The sequence below is a fragment of the Protopterus annectens genome, chromosome 3.part1, assembly GCF_019279795.1.
Source record: "Protopterus annectens isolate FY-2018-M chromosome 3.part1, PAN1.0, whole genome shotgun sequence".
Taxonomy (NCBI): domain Eukaryota; kingdom Metazoa; phylum Chordata; order Ceratodontiformes; family Protopteridae; genus Protopterus; species Protopterus annectens.
Window position 1 is genome coordinate 732,523,561 of NC_056732.1, and position 25,545 is coordinate 732,549,105.

General features: G+C 41.0%; 1 protein-coding gene and 1 pseudogene across 1 annotated transcript in view; one reads left to right on the forward strand and one right to left on the reverse strand.

The window, feature by feature from the left end:
- The window catches only part of PKHD1L1 (PKHD1 like 1), a 1,597,738-nt gene that overhangs the window by 588,791 nt on the left and 983,402 nt on the right, over positions 1–25,545 (forward strand). Inside the window, exon 25 of the mRNA XM_044066249.1 lies at positions 10,543–10,734. Coding sequence (XP_043922184.1) covers positions 10,543–10,734 — 192 coding nt within the window. The remainder of the gene's footprint in view (positions 1–10,542; positions 10,735–25,545) is intronic.
- Positions 10,164–10,731, reverse strand: LOC122798277 (annotated as a pseudogene).

A 25,545-nucleotide genomic window follows, 5' to 3' on the forward strand; every position in this document is an offset into this window, starting at 1 on the left:
CTCTGGGCTTCATAGCATCCTGCATCCTACTAATTCCATATGCAAGACTGATTTGAGGAAACTTCAATGGTACCTAAAGAGTTTATGGAGTCAACATTCACACAGTCTGGAAAGAATGATTCCTCTCATTCCCTGCCTGCAACAGGAGTTTCTATGGTGGGCAAAGGCTTGTCACCAAAACACGGGATGGCCCTTATCTCTGCCCCCTACAACAGACTGATCAGATTATGCCTGGGGGCCCACATGGCAGGAAGATGCATTCAGGGCATATGGGCACCAAAACGAATGCGTCTACATATCAACCAGAAAGAGATGATAGCTGTTCAAAATGCCCTAACAGCCTTCAAGGACTTGCTTCATCCAGGACAACTACTGATAAAGACAGACAACACCACAGTCATGTGGTATATAAACCAGCAAGGGGGCATACACTCATACCCTCTTTGCAGATTAGCCATGGCACTGTGGGACACTGCTTTGACCTACCAAATACATCTTCAAGCTCAATTCCTGCCAGGAATACAAAACACTCTAGCAAACTATTTAAGCAGAAACCTTATGGATCCTCACGAGTGGAAACTAAATCCACAAGTCTTCAGCATGATAACAGAGAAATGGGGGAGCCCAGGCATAGATCTATTTGCCTCTCCTCAAATTTATCAACTGAAAAGATTCTGCACAAGGACTTATCACAGACAAGCTTGGAAAGTGAATGCCCTGTCCTTCTATCCAAGGTCCTCCTAAAAGTCAGACGAGAAGCCAAAGATGATATTAATTGCCCCGGACTGGCCCCGCCAATGCTGGTAAACAATCCTAAGGAACTTGTCTCAATACCCAGCTTGGACCTTGCCTCAAAAACCACAACTACTGCACCAGCAAAACAATCAGATCCTGCACAATCAACTACAGACTCTGAACCTGGCAGCATGGCTAATCCTGTAAGCATACAAACAACACCTCTCAGTAAAGCTGTGATGGATGTCATTTTGGAAGCCAGAAGGCCTAGTACTAGAAAATCCTATGCTGACAAATGGAAGAGATTCTGTGCTTGGAGTCTAGCACAAGGAACTGATGCAGCAGAACCACATGTTCCTCGGATATTACAATACTTAACTGAGATGCTTGACAAAGGCCTATCTTTCTCATCAATCAAAATCCATGCCTCTGCCATTTCAGCTCATTACAGTACAGAGCCACCAATATTTTCTCATCCTTTACTAAAGCAGTATCTTAGTGGAGCCAAAAATTTAAGGCCTCCTAGAAGATCACAATTACCTGCATTGGGCCTCAGTTATGTGTTGGAAAAGCTCACCTTGCCTCCATTTGAACCAGCTGCTACCACTGATATAAAGTTCTTATCATGGAAGATAGCTCTGCTACTAGCAATTACTTCAGCAAGAAGAGTCTCAGAGCTACAGGCCCTCATGGCTGTAGAGCCTTTTATCATATTTTATCCAGACAGGGTGTCTCTGAGGACAAATCCTACTTTTATGCCTAAGGTGGTTTCCAGTGTGGCTCTTAACCAAACAGTTCATCTGCCAACTTTTATCTAAACCCGCAGAAGAAAGAGGAGAGAATTCTGCATTCCTTGGACGTACACAGCTAAGATTCTACTTGAGCAGGACTAAAGCTCTAAGAAAAACTGAGCAATTACTAGTGTCATGCTGCGGGATCAGAAGGAAAGGCTATTTCAAAGCAGACAATTTCAAAGCGGATAAGCCACTGCATCCGTTTCTGCTACTTCCACCATGGTAAACCTGTGCCCAAGGGCATTGGGTCTCATTCCACCAGAGCTGCAGCTACTTCAGCAGCCTTTCTTAGGGGAGTACCAACCAAAGACATTCTAGAGGCTGCTACTTTAAGTTCTGTTCACACCTTTTCAAAGCATTACCATTTGCCTCTTTACTCTAAGTCCAGGGCAGTCTTTGCCACTGCAGTGCTGCAGGGCCTTATAGCCGCACCTAATGCTGTTCAGCTCCAGCCTCCCAACCATAGCTTTGGGATTCTACCCAAATGTAATGACTGCAGCAGTGAAACACGAACATAGTACAGTTGTGTACACTTACCATAAATGTAGATGTTAGAGTGTATTCACTGTTGCAGTCCAGGTTACTCTCCTGCCATCCCCCTGTCATTCTAAAGTTTATCTTTCCTTTTCTGTCATCTACAACCTTATGCAGGACCCAAGACTTTGGAATTCAGGCCGACGGTGGGCAACCTGCCAGCAGACTACCCAAATGTAATGACTGCAACAGTGAATACACTCAAACATCTACATTTATGGTAAGTGTACACAACTGTACTTTGACATGAAAGGAAACATATTCATTTTAATGATTCACTTCCCCTACAAGAACAGAAGCCTCTGAACATATGAGCTGGGTTAAACGAGAAACCGGCATCTCAAGATGGTCTGAAACACAAAACCAAAAAGAAAAATACATTAAAGTATTTTGTTGAATGATATACTTGATATTTTTGTAGTGGCCATGTAAAAATGTTATGGTCTTGCAATGAACTCATCAGTGCACATACTGTCTGTACAAATACCATGCATATACCTTTTGTCACACTCTTCTAAACACACACTAAATGATCTCAGCCTTTGGCACCAAAAAGGCAGCACATACTCCACATATACTGCAACTCCATGCAGGCCACCCAAGAGTCACCAGGAAAGCAGGCCTAAGCATATTTATTTTTATTTATTTTATTTTTATTTTACATTTGTTGACTGGAATAGTCCAACTGGATACATGTCCATTTTCAGCAGAGGCCCAGGGAGAAAAGCTCCAATCACAACATGCAGAAGAATATAGGTAAAAATACAGGAAAATGAAAGAACATAATATAATACATGTTAAAAAAAAAGTACAGGCAAAAAAACATGATATAATACATGCTACAAACAGTATGCAGACTCTGTATAGTCGAGCAAGTTATACAATCAGACATTATTAGACTTATAAGTATCTAGACTAACAATTATGGCTCAGCTTGCATGCAGTAAAAAGTACTGTTTGGCAAAATTAGGAAAAAGAAGCTAGTCAGGATTAGAGCAAGGGCATAGCCAGTGAGTAATAAAATGTTGTCTGAGACTTCTTTTAATCGAGTTGGTGCTAGAGTGAAGTCGGCAGGGAGGGAGTTCCAAGTTTTGCCAACAAAGTTGACAAACAGGGAGTCCCCAGCTGAGTTGTTTTTGAATGTTTGGACCAATCTGTTAGATGATCGAAGTGGTATGAGGTTACTATATGAGCTAATGATGTTTTTAAGTGCAGTTGTGTTTTCAGGTTGAGTACTTTATGTGCAACTATAAGTTGGTTGCATTGAAGTAGGCTTGGTAATTCAAGCCACCCTAGCAGATTTAGGTTATGACAGTGGTGTGTCCTAAATGCTGAGCCTGTGGCAAATCTAGCAATGTTGAGAGCTTGTTGAGGTCAGATTTGTTCAGATTGGTGAATAGAGGGAAGGCGTAGAGAAGGGTAGAGAGTAGGTGTGAATGAGCAATGGCGGTTCTAGCAAGTGAAGTAAGAAAAGGTTTAATCTTTTATATGGAGCCAAGTTTTTTATTGATGGCTTTGATAGTTTGGCTCACATGCATATCAAATTTAAGGTTGTCTACTGTGACGCTTAGGAGTTTAGTTTGGGTGTCTAGGGAGATAATAGTGCCATTATTAGATTTAATGGGAAAGAATAGTGGTGAGGACCTGCGAGTGTGGGGAAAAAAGTAGTAGCTGTGTTTTGTTAGGGTTTAATGTCAGATGATGATTAGAGAACCAATTTTCCACAGTATTAAATGTATTCTGGGACAGTGTTAATAGTTCTGCCTGGGAAGTGGCAGAGCAGATTAAAGTGGAGCCATCTGCGTATTTAATGCAGGTTGCTTCTGGGATGACAGAGTGGAGGTCATTAATAAAGATAGAGAAAAGGGGTCCCAGAATAGATCCTTGGGGGACTCCTAGGGTGATGGGTAGAAGGAAGGATAGTTTGTCCTGCCAAAGGACAGCCTGTTGTCTACCACAGAGGTAGGATTGAAACCATTGGAGAGCATGGTTATCTAAGGAGAAGGCCTTCATAGTATGGATGAGCTTTTAGTGGTTAACCATATCGACGGCCTTGGAGGCCAAGAAAGTGGGCTGAGGATAGTTTATTATTTTAGTAATGGTTTATGATGTTAGAGAAGGAGGGTAGGGCTGAGGTAGTAGTATGGGATGGCCTAAAGCCATACTGGGAGCTAGCCAACAAGGTTGTTCTGGATAAGACAGTGCAGGAGTTGTTTATGGATGCACTTCTCCATAATTTTAGCCAGTTGCGACAGAATAGCTATGGGTCTGAAGTTTGAGAGTTCGGAGCTACCTCCTTTATGGAGTGGTATAACATGGGATATTTTCCATATGGAGGGCATGCTAGCTTCAGATATGGTTCTATTGATTAAGATGGAGATTGGGTATGCTGTGGCATCTGCGGCTTTTTGTACGTACTCTGCAGGAAGGAGATCAGCAGGTAGGGTGGTTTGCTTTAATTTCTTAATTAAGGACATGGATAAGTGATATATAGGTACTGGTTGAAAGCTAAAGGAGTGTTTGGTATGGCGGCAGTTGAGCTGGAGCAACTAGGAGATAGTTGACTAGCTAGGGACTGGATAGTCTCTGTAAAGAAACTATTAAAGGTGTTGGCAACTTCCTCCGGGGTTTTATGGTTGGAAGATGATGGGGTTGGCATGGTAGTCTGACCTGGGTGAAGGAACTTGTTTACTTCTGCCCAGAGTTTTTGATGGCAGTAAAAAAATTTTTTTTGTCTAACGGAATAGATTTCTTTGTATCATTTAATTGCCGATATTTTAGTTGATGTAGCGGGGCTTTTGTGGCATGCCAAATGGCCCATGCCTTGTTTCTAAGTGTGATTTTTGATTTGGTATCTTTTGACAACCACGGTGCAATTTTTGCTTTGGTTCCAATAGAACGAGCAGGAGCTTGAGTGTCCAGGATGGCAAGGAAGTTAGTATTGAAGTATGCTACAGCTTCATCTAATGGTAATTGTTTTAGGACTGACCAGTTGTGTATAGTTGAGTTCGTTTTGGAAATTGGTGATGCTAAAGCTCCTGTTATTTCTTATTTTGTAGATGGGCTGGTGAGAGTTATCAGCCTTGCCCTTAATTATGTAGATAAGAAAGTGGTCACTTAGGTCCTCAGGGAGGGCCCCTGATTTATACATATGGGGGGCGGTTATTGATAAGTATCCAGTCTAGAATACTTTCTTTGTTGTTGGGTTTGCAAATCCAGGTGGGGGAGGATATGATCTATGTAAACCCATGACCATTTACATGGGTTGCAGGTGATTTCGAGGAACAAGTGTTCCAGTCGATATTGAAGTCCCCGAGAACAATGGTTTCTTGGGGTTGGGTACTAGTTAATCAATGGAGGATGTCTTCTAGTGTGTTAGTGTTATTACCTGGGGGAATATAGCCACAAATTGTTTATACATTTATTTTTCTTAATTTGCAGTTTGGATATAAGAATTTCGGCATTATTAACCTGGGGTGGTTGTAAGGAGTCCTTGGTAACATTCAGTGTAGTTTAGTTTTATAAAGTATGGCTACCCCACCACCTCTTTTAATAGGATGGTCTAGCCTCACCATATTGTACCCTGGTGGTAATACCTCATTGTCCGTAGTTGCTGGTTTTAGCCAAGTTTCTGTCAGACATAATATGTCGGAGGAATGAACTGCCAATAGGGCATGCAGGTGATGGACCTTATTATTTATGCTTCTAATATTTAAGTGGCAGACCAGGAATGAATTAGGGGATCTGTTTGGAGGAATTATGTTAGGGAATTAATAATTTGGGAGCTAAAGGCAGCAGGAGAGGATGGGCCAGGATTAGGGTGGATGTCTCCATCCATAGTGAGGTTATGCTGTAAACTAACTAAGACCCACTAACCCTGTTTCCATACAGGGATGTGACTTGGGTATATGTCATAGGTTCATAAGAGTTGCAAGTCAACTGAGATGCAAGGACATTTCAGCTTTGCTAGTATCCGCCCCTAAGCCTTTCATCCCTTTTCAAGGAGGGCCAGGCCAGTCATACTGGGGCGGATTTATGAAAACCCAACCAGTTATCCTCATTAATGCAGACAGTGTGCCACCTTTTAACTTTGGAGAGTTAGTTTATTCCAGAGAAGTGGGTAAGCACTGTTATAAATCTATCCAGCCACCATTTTTCATTTATTGGTTGGAGTAGACTTGGATCTATAGCCTTAGTATTATCTAGGCTATTTGAATTTAAGGATGTATAATAGTTTTGGACTACTGGATCCATTATAGCCAGAAAATCCTCCAAGCTCCACTTTAATAATAAGTGGTAACACTGCCCCTAACTCTAACCTGCATCTTAAATTTAAAAAAGATGTTTCCATAACAGTACCACTGCATAAGACAGTTGACACACACACACACACACACACACACACACACACACACACACACACACACACACACACACACACACACACACACACACACACCTTACCCGTTTCAATTAGGCATACACCCAACAAAATGCCTGTTTGATAAACTGGATATGTGACCTAAAAACACTGTACTTCTGCCTGTCGACCAAAGCAATCATCAGCTCCTCGGAACCCCTACAAAGTATAAGAAGATGCAATAACTTTGGTCCAACTGGCAATGTGGTTATATACAAGACGTAAGAATAGCTGGATTCCTATCTTCACTACAACCAATCACAAGTGGAGTCCCACAAGATTCTGGTCTGAGACCAGTCCTTTTTTACTTCTTTTTCTTGGATGTCATCTCTGTTGGCAACACTGACAAAATATGCAGATGACTGCAAAACTGGGAGTATTGCTCTTAATCTCTAAAAAAGAATCTGCACACCCCTACACCCCCTGCACCAGTGACTGGTGTATTAGTCAGTTTCAAACTGAATGCAAAGAAATGCATCATCATTCCCTTAAGCACAAACACTGTCCCTTCACACTATCAAATCAATGGCAATACCTTAAGTACCTACAAAGTGGTAAGGGACCTGGGATGACAGATTGACTGTGATCTTAACTTTGACCACCACATGTCTACTGTTGTAAGGAAAGCTTTCCACGTAGCTCACTTGATTAGTAAAGGGATTGCCTGAAGAGCAAAAGGAGTTATAACCCCCCCGATACTTGGCACTTATCTGGCCAATAATAGAGTATAACGTCCGTTCGGTATGTACTGTACTAAGCACCTACAGCAATTAGACCTCAGAGGTTTCTAACAAAGATGATCAAGGGCCTCCAGCATGTGCCTTACACGAACCGACTAAAATCCCTGTCACTATATACTCTGTATCATATAGACTTCTTAGGGGACACTTATGCCAGGCCTACAGAGCAACCGAAAACCCAAACCTGATGAACGTATTGCATATCCATAAATCAAGTGGGTCTAGGGCTACCCGTTCCAGTGACTTAAATATGGTTTGTGACTTAAATAGGACATGCTGGAGGGACAGATGCATCTCCCAGCGACTGCCAGTGCCACATCCTTGGAACAGGCTACCAATTCATGTGAAACAGAGCACCTCTATGACACTGTTCAAGAAGAATCTTGATGAGTGGATGGGGCACTGTAAATTCTTGCCAGGAATAGTGCCCACAACCCTCCTGGACATAGGCAGTCTTCACTAAATGCAGTCTTTGGTACTGACTAGTACTTCTACGATATTACATTGAATTGAAACGACTAGGTTTAAAATGGCCTTCGGGTTGATAGCTGAGTAATCTCTTATGATTCTATGAAGTCTAAGACTGAACTACAATGAAGAAAAGGGTAAATTTCCTGATCCTCGCTGTACTGCGATCTCCATTCAAAAGCTTTGAGTTTCTGAAAACTCTATCATATGGTCTCGACCATATGGACTTAGAGTTTCCGAAGACTCTTATCAACTGATTATACACACATATACACGTATGGATCACATTCACATTGCTGAAAGTACAGTTCTCCAAACCACACTTTGCCGAGAACATAACTCCGAATTTACATTTCGCTGAAACGGAAAAGAGTTAAACCACATTAGCTAATTTTCTCTAATTTTTGCGGGGGGGCAAGTCCCCCTGCACCCCCTGCTAATTGTACATATATCGCACTGCAATGACAATAGTATATTTGTTCATACATACTGCAGTTTAATCGCAAAGTGCCATTTCAGAGAAGTGAAATTCAGAGTTATGGTCTAGGCAAAATGTAGTTCGGAGAACTATACTTTTGGCAATGTGAATGGGAACCATACACACGCACGCACGCACACACACACACGTACTATATATGTACATAACTATATATGCTTAGGAGAGTAAAATGTTGCTCTAAGAGGAAAAATGACCAATGTGAAAACATTGTTAGCTGTTCACTACTATAGGAGTACTCTCAGTACAGTCGGTGGTGTGAGGGGTTGTTAGTATGTGAGCGGATATGTATCTGTGTGTCTGCAGAGGCATGAGTGTGGATGTATGTGTGGGAGATTGTCAATATGCGTGTATAAGAAGGTATTTCCATGACTGTGAATAGGGGCTTGCTGATGGATTGCCATGAGAAAGTATATCTGTATGCATGCAGGCATGTGTGTGGGGATTTGAATGGGTGTGTGTATGTAATGTGGTGCCTTTGCTAATAGCATGGTCAGGCCTAACAGCTCTTGTGTTCGATTCAAGAGACATGATAATGAGCTTATAAGGCTAATATCCTTTGCAAAAATTGATTTCCTCATAAATCACCAAGGGTTACGTTCAGTCAATAATGTTTAACAGCAAAGTTTCATATTTCTTCAGAAAATGAACTCTTATACAAACCCTGTTTCACTTTTTAAGTGAATTAGAGTAATATGTGAAAATTGTCTATGATCAAAAATCAGATGACTGAACTGTACTGGCTTTTTCTTCGGGAGTTTGGGAAATTTGTCCTTTCTCTACTGTGGTGTGAATGCATTGTTGGTATATATAATTAGTAGGAAATAAGGTATGGTGAGAGCAGCACCCCTGCATGGGGGATGCAGGGGTGTGCCTCCATGCAAAACGTGTTTTATTTTATTTTGAACATTTTGGTTCAGTTATTCAAGGTTCAGTGTTGTGACACTTCAGTGACATGTCAAAGCCATATATTCATGCATATGTTTTAAAGAAATGTACAAATACACAAATGCTTACATAATCTGTATAAAAAAGTCATAGGTTCATAGGTGTGTACTAGGCTAATAGTCTTGGAGCCTTTACAAGCCTAGCCCATAGAAGTTGCCCTGGCATTGTGTTGCCCGATGTTAGTTCCCAGTGCCTCTATCAAGTAGAGCCACTAGTGATCCCCAGTGTGATCTTTCAATTTCCCATCCACTCATCAAGATTTCTCTTCAAGAGGGGCCAGTGAGGTGCTCTGCTTGACATGTATGGGAAGTCTATTCCAGAGCATGGGCAGTCTCTGGGTTATGAACCTGTCCCCTCTAGCATGTTCTGTGGATTGTGTCAATGAGGTTGAGGTCTCTGGAGCATGTGCTGCAGAGGGATTGGAATTTTTTAGATGTAGCATTTCTAATAGAGCCGGTTTTATTTTTTTTTTTTTTTTTTTTTTTTTTTTTTTGAGTTTTCCCATTTGATAAACATCATCAAGGTAACAGCCAAATTTATATAAGTGCAGGGACTACCTTTGTTTTTTTTTTAAAATATGTTACAAACTGACATTGAGAACTTGCAAGGTCTGTAAAGCACAGTGCAACAAAGAGAAAAATAAGTAACCATTTTAGCCCCACTCCTTCAAGGCTGTGCATCTTAATCAAGGCATTGGTAAAAAAGAAAAGGCAGTGGGAGCAGCAAAGAAATCTGGAAAGAACCACCACAGCCAATTGAATCTTAAGGGCATAGTATTCATTAAAGAAGGGTGATAACTTGTCAGAAAAAAAACATTTTATAATGAAGCAGTGATTTTTAAGCAAATAAAGCAGAACTAGAATACCATATTTAATTTCTGAAATCCTGTCATACAGGCTTATCTAATTGTTTGATTTTAAGAAAGACTCTAAAAAGTTGGTAACAACCACAAGTTAACAGCGAGAGATGACACTCCTCTATGGTCCGGAGTCCTGCTGTGTTGTGTCTAAAATAAACTGCCCTGGGTCTTCTAGCATGCCTTAGGTGACATTTCGTCTCTGCTTGTTTATTTAGTCCAGTGGTCGTTTTTCACCATATTTCTTTGTAAAATCCTCTGCATTCTTAAAGAATTTTTTTTTACGGTCCTTAAAGTATTCTACTGCTAGATCAGCCCTCAGAGGATGCTATGGCTGTGGGTCATTGACCAGTGCTATAAGAGACTGTATTACTTGATTGGTTTTGGTTGCTAACTTTCAGTTTTCAGCACTGATTACAGGCAAACACACCTGTCCCTTTTCATGGACATTAGGATGAAAAATCTTTTGTTTTAAATGTTATCTTTGGAGGTTTGAATGGATATTCTGCTGGAAAATTTATCTTGATCCTGAAAGCTCCCTTGTCATATAGTGGATTATCTGGAACAGCAAGTCCTTGCCATGTCAACATATTTGCTTCATCAATATTACGGAAGTTCTTTATGCCACATTCATGGATTTCCTGAAGCTCCTTCATCAGCCTCCTGCTGGCCGCCATCTTGATCTGCAGAACTCCCAGCATACTCAGCGGCCAACAAGGCGGCTAAAGCTGCTGCACTTCCTGGTGAGGGGATGGAGAGAAAAGGATCAGTGGGAAGGGAAACAGAATGAACTTGCCAACAGAAGATGTAGTTCAGGCAAATGAGAGGGCATGATCTGCAAGTCATATAAAATGAATTGCTTTCCAATAACTATAAAGCCTAAAACAAATCACACATCAGAAAGAAATAGCCTATCTTAACATAGGCAACTCAATAGAACTACAAAAAAATAAGCAAAAGTGTGAGAAAATCTCAATACAAATACAAAAATAACTCCTTAGATGAAATGCAGTAGAAGTCTTTAAAAATGAAACAGTGTTATATTACTTAAAGCATACATTTCACCAAAAAGTACACTGAACACATAATCCTTATTTCTCTCTCCTCCATCGATTATGCTCAGTACATGAAATTAAATCAATCATTCATTACAATTAAGTATGAATCTTCCACACATAAATTAAAATACTTGTAATGCCCAACTGTGAGATATATTCACATCTGTCTTCTATAAAGATGATTATTTCTCAAAATGACTTCTATAAAACCTATATCACAACAGGACACAAACCCATAAATCCCTGCTTTAGAAATTCTACTGAGTACAGTTTTAATCCTTTTGTTACCAGCCGCAGAATAGTTAAATTCTAAAATAACAGTGATGATAATTTAAAAAAATATTCTCTAACCGCTTATTGGTCCTTGCACTGAGTGAGGTGTGAGTTCTCAAGTCAGCTGAAATCTCGACAGTAGCAGAAATGTATTGCCTCCAAAAAAATTCCCAACTACACCCCAGTATATCAAAAAAAAGTTTCCCTGCAAGATGCACCCAGGAAATGTCTAAAATGTGTACTTTGTGATGAATGCAGTATCCTGTTAAAGTTGAATACATAAGTACATTTTTAAACAGACCATTATTTAAGCTTCCGATTAAGAAGTAAAAATTAGTCAAACCAGGAAACAGTGTTGCTAGTGCGTCACTGTGAGTACAGCCATTTATACCTCTTTTGGCAACTACTGTTTAACTTGTGTCCAAGATCAGAAATGTTTAAACAGCCAAGGATGATGGCAGCAAACTTAACATAATTCATATGCAATCTGATTAAGTCAAGTTCCTCTTAGCACATACTGTGCCGGAGGGATAAATACAATATGTGACTATTTGTATAGCTGTAGTTCTTTATTTAAGTTTAAGTTTGGCCACTGGGCCAAGAAGAGCCCGTTTTCAGTGGAGGCCCAGGGAGAAACAACAATAATTGCAAGTTACATTTCACATGTTACAACAGGACATAGATCGTACAGCTAATTAAACATTTACAGATAAGCTCCATATTTGCAAATGGCTTGTCACAATGTTACAAAAATGAAAAGACTCAATTCAATACATAAATTTCAACATTTACATAGTGAATGTTTTTGTTATAAACTCAGTTGTAGGTTTAACATTTCAAAATATATAGCTACTAGCCATTAGTAGGTTAGGAAAATATTTTGCATGGAGAGGGTAATAGTATATTTGAGATTGGAGAGTACAGTACAATAGATGTTAGAGAGAAAATTAGATTTTGGTAGGAGAGGGATTGTTTAGGGTGGGATGAAGTAATAGTAGAGGTAGTTGGATGAGTCCGTGCAAGGTGGAATGAGGGGGGGGGGTTAAGTTGGAGTGTGGCAAGGGCATTCCCATTGGAAGAAAGATGAGAGAGTAGCTTGAGATTTGAAATTTGTATGGATAGGTAGGTTGCATAGGTGTGTGGGGAGAGAGTTCCACTGTTTAGCTAATGAGTGGGACAGCAGTAGATGGCCAGGAGGTTGTGCAGGTTTGTGGACCTGAAGGAGATTTTGGTGTTTGGATCTGAGTGAGCATTTGGGAATGTAAGGTTTTACAGAAGTAACGAGAGATGGGCAGTTGGCAGGTTTAAAGATGATCTTGTGGGCAATGGTGAGTTGTAGGTAACTGAGGTAGTTTGGTAGTTCAAGCCAGTTGAAGGTGAGGAGAGAGTGGCAGTAGTGCGAGGAGTTTTTTAAATTGGTTGCAAAATTGGAGATCTTGTGGTAGCAGGATTCAAGTTTGGACCGAAGGCCAAGACTGAGATTGGTGAAAAGAGAGGCACCATACATAAGGGAGGGGAGTAGGAAGGCGGATGCAAGAGTATGACTGGTAGAGGGGCTTAGGAAGTGGTTGTGCTTGTAGAGGAGACCTAACCTCTGGTGGGTTTTCTTGACTGCAGAGCGGATGTGGGTGTCAAATTTTTCGTCAATAATGCCAAGAAGCTTGGTGTTGGGAACGATTTCAAGGAGGTTGTTTTGGCTCTGTATGGTGAATGTGGATTTGTCGATGTTGTTTTTGGTAGGGGAAAAAAAACAGTTTGGTTTTATTTGCATTTAGTGCCAGATGGTAAGACTGCATCCAGGTTTCTGTTTTGGAGAAGGCTAGCTGGGTTTTTGCTAGGAGCTTAGAGGGGGAGAAGGCTGAGCAGATTGAGTCATCTGCATATTGGATGATGAATCTGGGATGGATTGGTGAAAGTTGTTAATGAATAGGTTGAAGAGAAGAGGGCCAAGAACAGAATCTTGTAGGACACCTGTGGGTGTGGGAAGGTTGAAGTTTTCCATTGGACAGCTTGTTGGCAGTTGGACAAGTAGCTGGAAAACCAGGCAATGGTGGTGGGAGAGAGGTGTAGGGTGGAGAGTTGGGATATAAGTAGGGTGTGTGAGATGGTGTCAAAGGCCTTTGACAGATCTAGGAATAGTGTGGATACGAACTTGCCTGAGTCGCGTTCGAAGTTTATGGTTTCAAGAAAGGAAAGAAGGGCAGTCATGGGGCTGTGGCCAGGGCGGAAGCCGTATTGGGTAGGGGAGATGAGATTGTTTAGTGTTAGGTGTGCTTGTATTGTTTTCTGTAGTATTTTAGAAAGCGGGGAAAGGATGGCAATAGGCCTGAAGTTGGTGGTATCGATATTTTTGCCACCTTTGTGGAGGGGGATGATGTAAGCATGATGCCAGATAGAAGGGACGTATGATTTTTGTATGAATCTATTTATAAGAATAGAGATGGGATAGGCAATGCTGTGAGAGACTGGATTTTATGTAGAACAAAGCTCACAAGGCAAGCAAACACACTGCCCAGGACTCTTGTCATAGGAGATTCCATTGTATGACACAGATTGAACAAGATGTTAATGGTTAATTGCTTATCCAGAACCAGGATCTACCAAGTTATGCATGCACTCAAGTCACTACACCATAGGTGCCAGTATAATTCTATTATAGTCAATGTGGGTGTCAGTGACATGAGACGTTTCTACATGGACTATATGAGGAGAAAGATTATTGATCTCGCTGAATATATGTCTCAGGCAAGTATTTAACTTGTATTGAGCAGCATTCTACCTTTACCAAGAATGGTGCCACAGTACGAACAAAAGATGATTGACTACAATAATTGGCTTAAATGATGGTGTCTTTCCAGGAAAATTCAATATTTGTCACTCAGCATGGGAGAACATGGTTAACAAACCAAACTGCTTTCCTCAGTATTCTAAATATTGGCTCAAACTTTCTCTATCCTTTAGAGCCATTTTAGGCGATGCCAAATTGATAAACCTACTGAAATAGCAAATAAAGCCCAAAGAAATCTAAAGGTGTTACTGCTGGTGTAAAGCTCTCTCCAGGCAAGATTGTGCTAGACAGTCGAGGCGAAGGTTAACACCCACACAACTCCTCAAACAACACATAGTTCTTCAAAACCCATACCACCAAAACCCACACATTCAAACACCCTAATACTGGGTGATTTCAGCTACCCTGCCATTAACTGGGAAAACTACTCCTGTACCAACACCTTTGCTCAGCGTTTTTTGGAATTCATAAATTCCAATGCCCTAGAACAACTAATTCATTGTCCCACTGGGGTACCAATATTCTAGACCTGGTCATTACCAACATGGGAAATCGATGCTCCACACCAGTGATCAACCCCCTCGTTGGTCAGATCAGACCATAAGCTATTCACCCTTGACATCCATATCCCACTCCCACCCCTTGTAAGGAAACCTCCGTATAAAACTTCTCCAAAGCCATCTTCATGCTTCTCAAGTCAGAAGTAACAAACTTCATGACACCCATGCAGATGGGAACTGGAAGTTGAACTGCTGAATCCTACACTAAGGTACTACACGAGCACATTCACTCGTGCATGGACGAGCCATCCCAAATAGATCCGAGATGCTGTCCTCCGAAGCCAATCTGGTGGTCCCCTGCCATAAACAAGCTGTATAACAGAAGGAAGAAACTGTTGCAGAAAAGAATAACCTAGGATTCAAAAAACTCTCTCAACAGCCTTGGTAGAAAGCTGAGATCACTCATTAAAATCTTGTAAAGGTAGTTACGAAAACAAAATTGCCAAAGATTCCAAAGACAACCACAAGGCATTCTATAGCTATGTCAAGAATCAAAATGGCAATACTCAGATCTGCTCTGAGTTACAGCAGAATGGCACTAGATATACTGATCCCAAGAATATTTCCAATATTCTGTCAGATTCAGTGCCAACTTCACCCCCCTCTCACCCCCTAAAGGCCCCATCTCAATACCGAAAGAATGCCAAATTCTGGTAATAACGACCACTCAGGTAAAAAACGCACTCTCTAAAGCCAAAAATGCAGCATCCATGGGACCAGATGACATCCTGGGCTGTGTACTGCATGAACTACAAAATGAACTGGCACCTCACCAGTGTGTCATGTTTAATCATGGCCTCACCTCAGGCTTTGTGGCCTCACCTCAGGCTTCGTGCCCACAGTGTGGCGGACAGCTATAGTCATCCCACTCCACAAGGGGGGGTTCCACTTTGGATCCTGGGAACTACCGTCCCATCAGTCTGATGAGCCTGATCTGCAAGACCATGCAATGTATTATCATAGAACTTATAAACAACGACATTGGCAATGTTCAAACACTGGACCCTACCTAGTTTGGGTTTGTGAAGGGCCGATCTTGCCTCCTGAACCTGATTGACTTCTTTGAATCCGTCTCCAGAGCAGTGGACGAGGGTAAGGTGGTTCACACAGCCTTCTTGGACCTTGCCAAGGCTTTCAACGCTATCCCCCAGTCTGGACTCATAGATAAACTTACTAAGCTGGCTGGGCATTAATCCCTGCATCACTCGATGGGTTGCAAACTGGCTTACTGACAAAAAACACACACTATAAAAGTAGCCGACTCCAAATCCAGCTCCTGACAAGTGGTGTACCGCAGGGTTCTGCCCTGGGACCACTGTTGTTTGGCATCTACTTCTCTGAAGTACAGGCCAACACTAAGGGACTCTGGCTTACAAAGTTCGCAGAGGACTGCAAGCTGGGAACCATTATTGAATCCCCAAATGATGTGGATATACTACAAAAGGGCCTTACCGAAACAGATGCCTGGTGCCAGAGCCATGGGCTCAAGCTAAATGCCAAAAAATGTACAGTTGTCCCCTTTGGGAAAAAACATGTACCTGTGAACTACCACATCGGTGGCAGTACACTAAACACTGAAAGTGTGATGAGACCTAGGGACAGAGGTGGACAATGGTCTCACCTTTAATAACCACATAGCCACAACAGTTAGAAAATCCTTCTATGTGACACCTCAGTCACAAAGGGCTTTTCATCCAGAAAAAAGGTCATTGTCCCTCTATACTCATCCCTCATTAGACACATTATAAAATACAATGCCCCATTTGGTATGTACCTCACAAAACATCTGCAACAACTAGAAAGGCTGCAGAAATACCTCACAAAAAGAATGACAGGCCTAAAGCAGATGCCTTATGCTGACTGTCTAAAGAAACTCCAGCTATACTCTCATATAGCGTACTCAGAGGTGCTATCTGCCTAACATACAAGGCCGTGTAAAACCCAGAGTTGTTGGACATGCTACACTTAAAGAAATCCCAACCCCTCCGAGCCACACGCTCCAGGGATCTTAATCTTGTAACGATAAATGGAACATGCTGGAGGGATAGGTTCCTGACCCAGAGACTCCCCATACTCCGGAATATGCTGCCCGTACATGTCAGGCAGAGCGCCTCAATGGCCCTCTTCAAAAGAAACCTTGACGATTGGATGGGAGATGGGAAATTCATCCCGGGTATCACATCAGTATCCCTGCTAGACAGGGGTCCAGGAAAGTAAATATTTGTGGGAAGCAATAGCCAGGGAATCTTTATGGCTAGGTTTGTATAGCCCCTAGGGCCGATAGCCTAGTACCTACCTATAAACTTATAATGCTAGGAGCTTTACCAAAAAACTAAACAACCTACAAGTGCTCCTCACTCTGGAGAATACAGATCTTTTGTGCCATTACTGAGACATGGTTTAGATCCACAGAAAGTACTCTTGTCAGTGCAAGGCTTCAGTGCCTTCCCCACATTTAGACCAAAAGTGCACAGACAGAGACTATTGAACAGTCTTGCTCTACATTAGCAACAAGTAGGACCTCTAGGTTGGTTAAAAAGAACTAAGCCCTGAATTTTAGCCGCATGCAAATCACCATAGACAAAGTTCCATACCACATCCTAGCAAGATACAGGTCACCGTCTATATTCCAATATTATCATAGATCATACCTAAACCTACTAGACACTCACCATTAAACAAGATATCCTGTTTATGGGAGACTTTAACTATCCCTCTCTAGACTGAGAAACCTACACTGCCTCAAACTCATAGGCACAATTTCTGGACTTAAGACAGATAATATGCACATTCACCAGAGGTGGAAACGTATACTGTACCTGGTACTTAACCAATAAGGGAGAGTGCTGCATACCTCTCAGTGTCACGTCCTCACTGGTGAGGCAGGACCACAAAGCTGTCTTCTTTAAAATAAAAATCATCTCCGTAATCCCAGCAAACCCTGCAACACTTATGGACTATTCCAAAGCAAATTACATCCTATAAAAGTGATAGCTTGTCAAAATTCAACACTCCTCCTAACCCAGACTTTACAGTAACCTATGTGGAAATGTATGCAGCCTTATAAATGTCTGTGTAGTGGCTGCTATTCCTACTAGGCCCAAAACAAACTGACAACAAACCACATTGGTGGAATTCTAACCATAATAGGGTATATAACAAAAGGAAAAAAAAAATCATGGCTAAAATCAGGAAGTACAACTCCCATAATGATAAGAGCTCTCTAATTAAACTAAATAGGAAACTAAGAGGATTAATTAAGTCCAACAAGGCCAATTATGAGGACAAGACAGCATCAAAGGCTAAAGGCAGCTACAAGGCCTTCCACAGCTATATCTGTAACCTCAAAGGCAGCACACAGAAATGTGCCACATTAATGGTCAGTGGTACCACCTTCATTGAGCAGAGTAACATAGTAAACCTGCTCGCTGATTAATTCAGCTCATACTTCACCCCCCACTCTCCCATGAAATAACTATTAGCTTAACCCTATAACTATTAGCAGGGAGCAGGTCTTGGCAGCACCCAGTAAAGCCGGAAACGCAGCATCAATGGGTCCCAACAGCATCTCAGGTTGCCTCCCAAGTAGCTTGAAACATGACCTATCAGAAATGGCATAAGCCACTTTTCAACTATAACTTCAAAATAGGCTTTGTACCATAAGAATGGAGGACTGAAATAGTTATCTTACTTCATAAAAGACACGGGCAACCTACGGATCTGTTAAATAAAATAAAAAGTTCAGTACACAGTAGGTTCAGGTTCAATAGTTTACTAGTGTACACCAGGAGGCAAAAAGCGTACAAGTACAGAATTTTGTCTGACATGAAACAGGAAGTATACAATTTTATAGTCTTTACATTCAAGTTGTGCCCACCTTACTGACGTGGTATGTCACAGGGCATCTACATCACTTTAGCTTACAGTCCTCTATTCATAAAATATTGCTGATGCTGTATATTTAAAAAAGTTTTCCTCTGGTAACAATACGGCCTTGCTATCCACCTGGTCAGACATAATGTCTTTCTGTAAAGTTACTTCTTCAAGGCTTCAAACTAGTCAGAATACAATAGCAGATTCAGTCTTTTAATACACTTCTTTGTTCCCTGTAACACTTTCCCAACAGCTGCATGTTATCTTAGTAACACATACACAAGGCCAAATCATCCCAGCAGGAAAGAGCAGAAGATTTCATTATTTCACATATTTAATTTCCTGACCCAGCAGATAATCACTTGTGAAAAGCATAAACATTAAGACTTGCTGAGCTGCCAGGGTCAGAGGTCAACTTGCTACAAGCCACACTGCAGTTTCTAAACTACTTGCAATTACACATGAATTCAGCCTTTTTGTTATATCATTAATAGAATAAAATGCATTACATACTACTTTGCTTTTAAACTAGTATTTCACATATATTCAAATACATATTTTTCTAACATTTTCCCTCCTATTAATACTTTTTTATTCTATTTTGAAGTATGCATAATGTCATTTCGTCTCCTAACCTTTTCCACTAAGGATTTTCAGCTAGGTGAGTTATTTGATCTATACTTCAGAAAAAGTTTCATCTGAGATCAATTTTTCAATCTCAATGTCTTGGTACAAAGTTTCAGTAACAGATACATCAATAAAATCTTTGATTAATCTTTTTATGCAGGGAATTCCACAACAAACACATGCTCCTATTAGGAGTATACCCACACAAATAGCAATCCGAATATTCATTAGGATGGAACCCCACCCCCCAAATAGATTCTGGAAAAAGTCCGTCAGTGGGTTTGGGCCTGGTTCAGTCATGGCTGATACTTGCTGAATTACCTCTAGGTGATTGTTAATTTCATGCCTATTGTCTGGAATGTACGCACAGCATTCTTCTTTGATAAGCGCGGACGTACCACCTCTCGCCGCTAGGGTGAAGTCAAGAGCCATTCGATTTTGTAGCACAACAGTTCTCATTGCGTTCAGTTCATCAGTCACCAGTTCTAGGGCAGAGAAAGTTGCATTACTCATTACTTCGAGAAGTTTTGACAGTTTCCTCAACTCCCAGATTGATTTAATATGCTGGGAATATTCCTGCACAAGATATAACACTGTCACTCAAGTCCATATGAGTCAATTTGCTTTTGTCCTTTACGTTATTATGGTCTTTCCAGCCAGCTTCGATCCATCCTACTGGATTTACGGGTTTCTCGACTGGATCTCCAGGTTTCCAAGCTGCTTCTCTCACGTTTCGTATCTTTCCCAAAGGTAATTCTGCAGTTTGTCTTATAGCCGGAACCAGATAACCCAAAAAACAACTGCCGGACCAATTCTCAGGTAGCCATTTATATGCTTTTTTTCCCACAAATAAAATAACAGTTTTCTACTTTAGTACTAATACGCATTAACACGCATTAACCCTGCATGAAACATTTTCTGGTCTATAACTGACAATTGTTTAAATAAAACAGGATTTTTGCGAATTTCATTTATGGTTGTTTTCATTGAGTTCAAGTATGAGTCATAATTAGTATTGCAAAGAGTATTGCCATTACTAGTCTTAATATAACACCGATAAGATATTGTTATATTACAATTGCTCCAGCCCACCTGGAGAGTGTCATTTTTGTAAAAACATACAATTCCCTTTTGTGTGACAGGTAAAAATAAAGCTATTTTGTCCTGTGATCTCACGGTTCCTGTATCAAAAAGTAAATTCTCCCAAGTCTCATTTATCCCCAGAGGGACAGCGGACATTATCAGTCCTCCATATGCTTTTGGTATAGCTGTACAAACCCAGCAATTTGAAATGTTCATAGTCTCTGCATATACACGCTTCATAGCTAGGTATGTGTTAAAATTTCGATGCCAGTCTATAGATGTTTCATCACGCCTTCCCACTTTCACTTGTGTGGTTGAGTGTAGAAAAAACCACAACAAGAGGAAAATTGTCACAATTATAGTCAATAAATGTATACTCAACAAAATGATTATGCAACATCTCTGGGGTTGATCTATATTTCTATTCGCTTTGTTCTTGGCCATTTTGCCCTTGTTGTATATCAGTCACAAAGTTTTTATCAAGTTGAAAGTTCTTTACCAGTTTGCAGTGTGTGAAATGAACCCAGGACGTCCTCTCAGCCACTCTGACTGCAGTAGGCATTGCCAACAGTACCTGGTACGGTCCTTCCCACTTTGGACTCGCCCAATTCTTCCTCTTCGTCACTTTTAGCCACACCCACGTCCCGGGAGCCAAAACTGCTTCCACCGGTCTGGTCTGTTCCTTATCTGAAAAAGAGTTAAACTGCAAAACAGATTTATTTGTCAACAGTTTCCTCATATAACTAGCTAATGAACTGTCAGCCTCTTGTTCTGCAGGCATGAGAGCTTTCCACTGAGGCACATAATATGCTCTCCCAAAAACCATTTCAAAGGGAGTCCAACCCTTCACATTTGGAACCGTTCTCATACTCAGCAGCGCCAAAGGCAGACAGTGTATCCAATTCTTCTGGGTCTCCTCAACTAACTTCCTAAGTTTACTTTTAAGGGTTCCATTGTACCTTTCCACCAGTCCTGCAGACTGTGGGTGGGTAGGCACAATGGTTTTTCAAGGAGATTCCAAAAAATCTTCCAAGTTGCTGGATGGTCTGATTAACAAAATGTGTGCCATTGTCACTATAAATCCTTTCCGGAATGCCAAACCTATGGATTACTTCTTTTATCAGGGCTTTCGCCACTGTTGCTGCATCCGGATATTTAGTTGGAAAAGCTTCTACCCATTTAGAAAACATATCTACAATGACTAGACAATATTTTTTCCCTTCGCACTTATTTAATTCTATGAAATCCATACAAATAGTATTGAACGGATACGGTGGTACAGGAAAACTTCCTTGCTTAGGTTTAAATGCCCCTTGTGCATGATGCTTGTTACAAGTATGACAAGCTGCACAAAATTTTTTTGTGTAGTTTGTGAATCCGTATGTTTGGAATATTCGGTTTACTAACTGTACCATCCCCCCTGTTGAGACATGGCACTGCCCATGGCTCAACAAAGCTGCATATCTAAATAAATTAGACGGCAATATCGTTTTTTTCTCTTTGGAAATGTACAGTCCATTTTCAAGAATTGCGCCTTGCTTTTCCCATTTTTGTTTTTCTGCTTTTGTAGTAAGCGTCTGCATCGTTTTTAACATGTCTAAATCTAAAATCTCAGAGGGTTGTAATTCCTCATTTAAAAGTAAAGTTTCTTAGTCTGAGGCCGCTTGCTTTGCAGTTGCTTCAGCTCTCGCATTGCCTTTCGAAATCTTATCCTGTTGTTTTGTATGAGCTACACATTTACAAATAGCTACTTTGGTAGGTAACTGAATAGATTCTAATAATTCTAAAATAAACTGCGCATGATTAATTGATTTTCCGCTAGATGTTATCATTCCTCTATTCTTCCATTGTTGCGCAAATACATGTACTGTAGAGAAAGCATACTGACTATCAGTATATATGTTTACACATTTGTCTTTTGCTAAAGTACATGCTCGTGTCAAAGCTATCAATTCTGCTGCTTGTGCAGATAAGTTATGTGGTAAGGGTTGGGCTTCTAAAATTTCAGTATCTGTAACTACTGCATACCCCACTAGATCCTTTCCTGTAGGGCCCCTTCTGCATGAGCCGTCCACGTAATATGTCACCTCGGCATCATCCAAGGGCATATCTGTGAGATCTTGTCTAGGCAAGGTTAACTGTTCAATCTCTTGCAGGCAGCTGTGCGGTGTGCCATCCGCAGGAGTTGGGAGTAATGTTGATGGATTTAATGTCGCAAATCGTTCAATTGTCATATGAGGTTGGCTCAGCAGTATAGTCATACATGAAAGATGTCTAGCAGGAGAGAGGTATGCTACTTTTTCTTGCAGTAAAATTATTGCGACTGCATGAGGCACCCTCAATGTGAGAGGGTGGAACAACACCACTGAGGCCGAGGCCTGTACTGCAATTGCAGCTGCAACTACTGCTTGTACACAGTGAGGCAAAGATCGCGCCACTGGGTCTAACCGTGATGAATAATAGGCTATGGGGCGTTGCTTATCCCCATGTTGTTGCATCAGCACTGAAGTCATATATCCTTGCTTGCAATCTACGGTCTGAAAGAACAGTTTGTGATAATTTGGGAGTCCTAAAACTAATGAAGCTATCAACTGCTTCAACCTGCAGAAAGCCGTTTCTGCTTCGGGTGTCCATTGTAATAAATCTTGTTCTGCCATTGGTGTCTTGTATAATCAAGTCAGTCAGTGGAGCAGATTCCAAAGCATAATTTGGTATCCAACTCCGACAAAAATTAGTTGTCCCCAAGAAGGACATAATTTCCTTCTTGGTTGTTGGTTTGGGTGCTTGCAAAATTGCTGTCTTTCTATCCTCGTCTAATATCCTACCTTCATTGGACATCACACATCCTAAGTATCTAACTTGCTTTTTCCAGAGTTGTAACTTACTTTTGTTCACTTTGTGTCCTTGTGTTGCTAAGAATTTCAATAGCGCTACAGTATCTTCCCTGCATTGCTGCTGGGTGGGGGCCGCTAGCAAGATGTCATCTATGTAAAGTAGAATTTGACTACCTCCTGGTGGAGTAAACCCTGCCAGGTTGCTAGCCATTTCTTGTGCAAATATTGTTGGGCTCTCACAATATCCCTGTGGTAGTCGAGTATAGGTATACCTCTTACCCTGAAATGTAAATGCAAACCAGTACTGACTATCAGGATGTATAGGTATTGAAAAGAAAGCATTACTGATATCTACCACAGAGAAATATTTCTGTTGTGGTTTTAAGTCATTTAACAAAGTATGTGAGTCTGGCACCGTGGGTGCTCTGGGTATCACTGCATTGTTTACAGCTTGCAAATCTTGAACCATCCGCCATTCCCCGTTTGCTTTTTTAACAGGAAATAGGGGTGTATTACATGGTGAATCAGGAGATTCTACCAGTACTCCTTTGAGTAATGCTGCTATTATAGGCTTGATTCCTATTTCTGCATCTTTTCTCAAGGGGTATTGTCTTTTCTGTGGCCTAAATGCCGACTTTGGTGTAATTGTAACTGGTCCTGCTGTTCGAATGAGTCCTACATCTGATTTGCCTGTTGACCAAAGAGTCGTTGGTATTTCACATAAGGCTTTCTCTTCTTCTAATAAAAATGCTAATCAGCTGTCCTCGCTAGATTGCAAGTGTACAGCCGGGTGTGTCTGTGTCAACCAATTCAACTTTCGTTTTTGTATTCCCTGTTCTGACAATTCTAAGTCAGTCTATTTCTCCCATCTTGTTACCTTTTCTCCTAAGTCTGCCCATTTTATGTTTTTGTTCTTTGTCAAGCTGACATGTGGTAATCGATTTGACCTGTATAATGCAAGGAATTCTTGAGGTAATGAACAGCTAACTACACTGTTCCCCTCAGTATCCCAATACAAAGTACGTAAAACTAATCTAGTTGCGCGATTTCTGAACAATTCTTGCTCATACTCTCTCTCGGGTCCTGGCGTAGTACAGTAGTATAGAGTACAGTGTAACAAATGCTGTCGATCAGTGTCAAGGGAGGGGGCTTTACTGATGGCTACGTTCATCAGTTCCACGGTTACTGCCCCTGGACCAGTCGTAACTAGGTCCTGGCTGTACCAGTAAAATGTTCCACCCTCCGATAGCACCACAAAAGTATCCATTTGCCTCTGTGCCTCCATACCCTGCACAGTCAGAACTACTGCTATGCCAAATATCTGCATAAGGTCCCTACCCAATAGGTTCACTGGACACTTTGTAGAAACAACAATTTTACTTCTTTGGGTCATACCTGAAACAGGGTCAGTTATTGCTATATCATGGGAAAGTGGTTCCCTGTATAGCTGTCCATTCGCAGCTTTCACTAGTATATAATCAGGTGATTCAGAATGTTCTGGTAACTTGGAGGGGTGTATCAGGGTCCGTGACGCTCCTGCGTCTCACAGGAATTTGACTTCCCTCCCCTCCACCAGAAGTGTAACTTCCGGTTTCGTATCTGCTAAGTAAAGCTCTAAGCTCAATAATGCTAAATCCAAAATTTCACTTTCTTCATCCTCCATATCTACTTGCACTTCCTCTATTCCTTCTATCACATTTACATTTGTTTTCTGTTTATTAACTTCTCTTGATGATTTCTGACTTCTGCATGATGTATCTTCACTATCATATAGTCAGTCCTCATCTCCCTTATCTTTTGTGATTACCTTTTTGTTCCGTTTACAATCCCTCGCTAGATGTCCCTTCTTCCCGCACTTAAAGCATTCACCTCTCTTTTTCCTTTCCTCAAAATCTTCTGACCGTTTGTCAGACTGTTTATTTCCCTGGGCATTTTTCTTTCCCTTTTTACCTGACTGTAACACAAATACTTCAGCTCTGTCTTCGGCAGTGAAGACTTGCGCCTTCTTTTTGCTATTAAAATGTCTTTCCGCATGTCTAGCATATTCAAGTAAGGCCTGTAGCCTACCTGTTCGATGGTCTATCATATGCTTCGTAATGAAGCTGCTGATAGGTACTAAGCAAACTTTCAAAAATGCATTTTTTAACTGTTGTTCATATGAGGAATCATTCACTTGATTTTCAGGAACTGTCAAACCGCTATGATTATTAAAACATTCTAATAATCTAGCATAGTACCCATCTATTGTCTCATTTTCCTGTTGTGTGCATTGGTTAATGCAAGTCCAATCTGCTCTAGGTTTCCATTTCTCAGAGATTCGGTCTGTAAGACCTTTCACTCTGTTGTCTAATTCTGCGTCACTATGTGGGAGTGGTTTAAGTTCTGCATTACGAGGATTCCAGGTGCCACAAATCATGTGCCAATCTGGACCTATAATTTGTCTTACTATTTTTTCTAC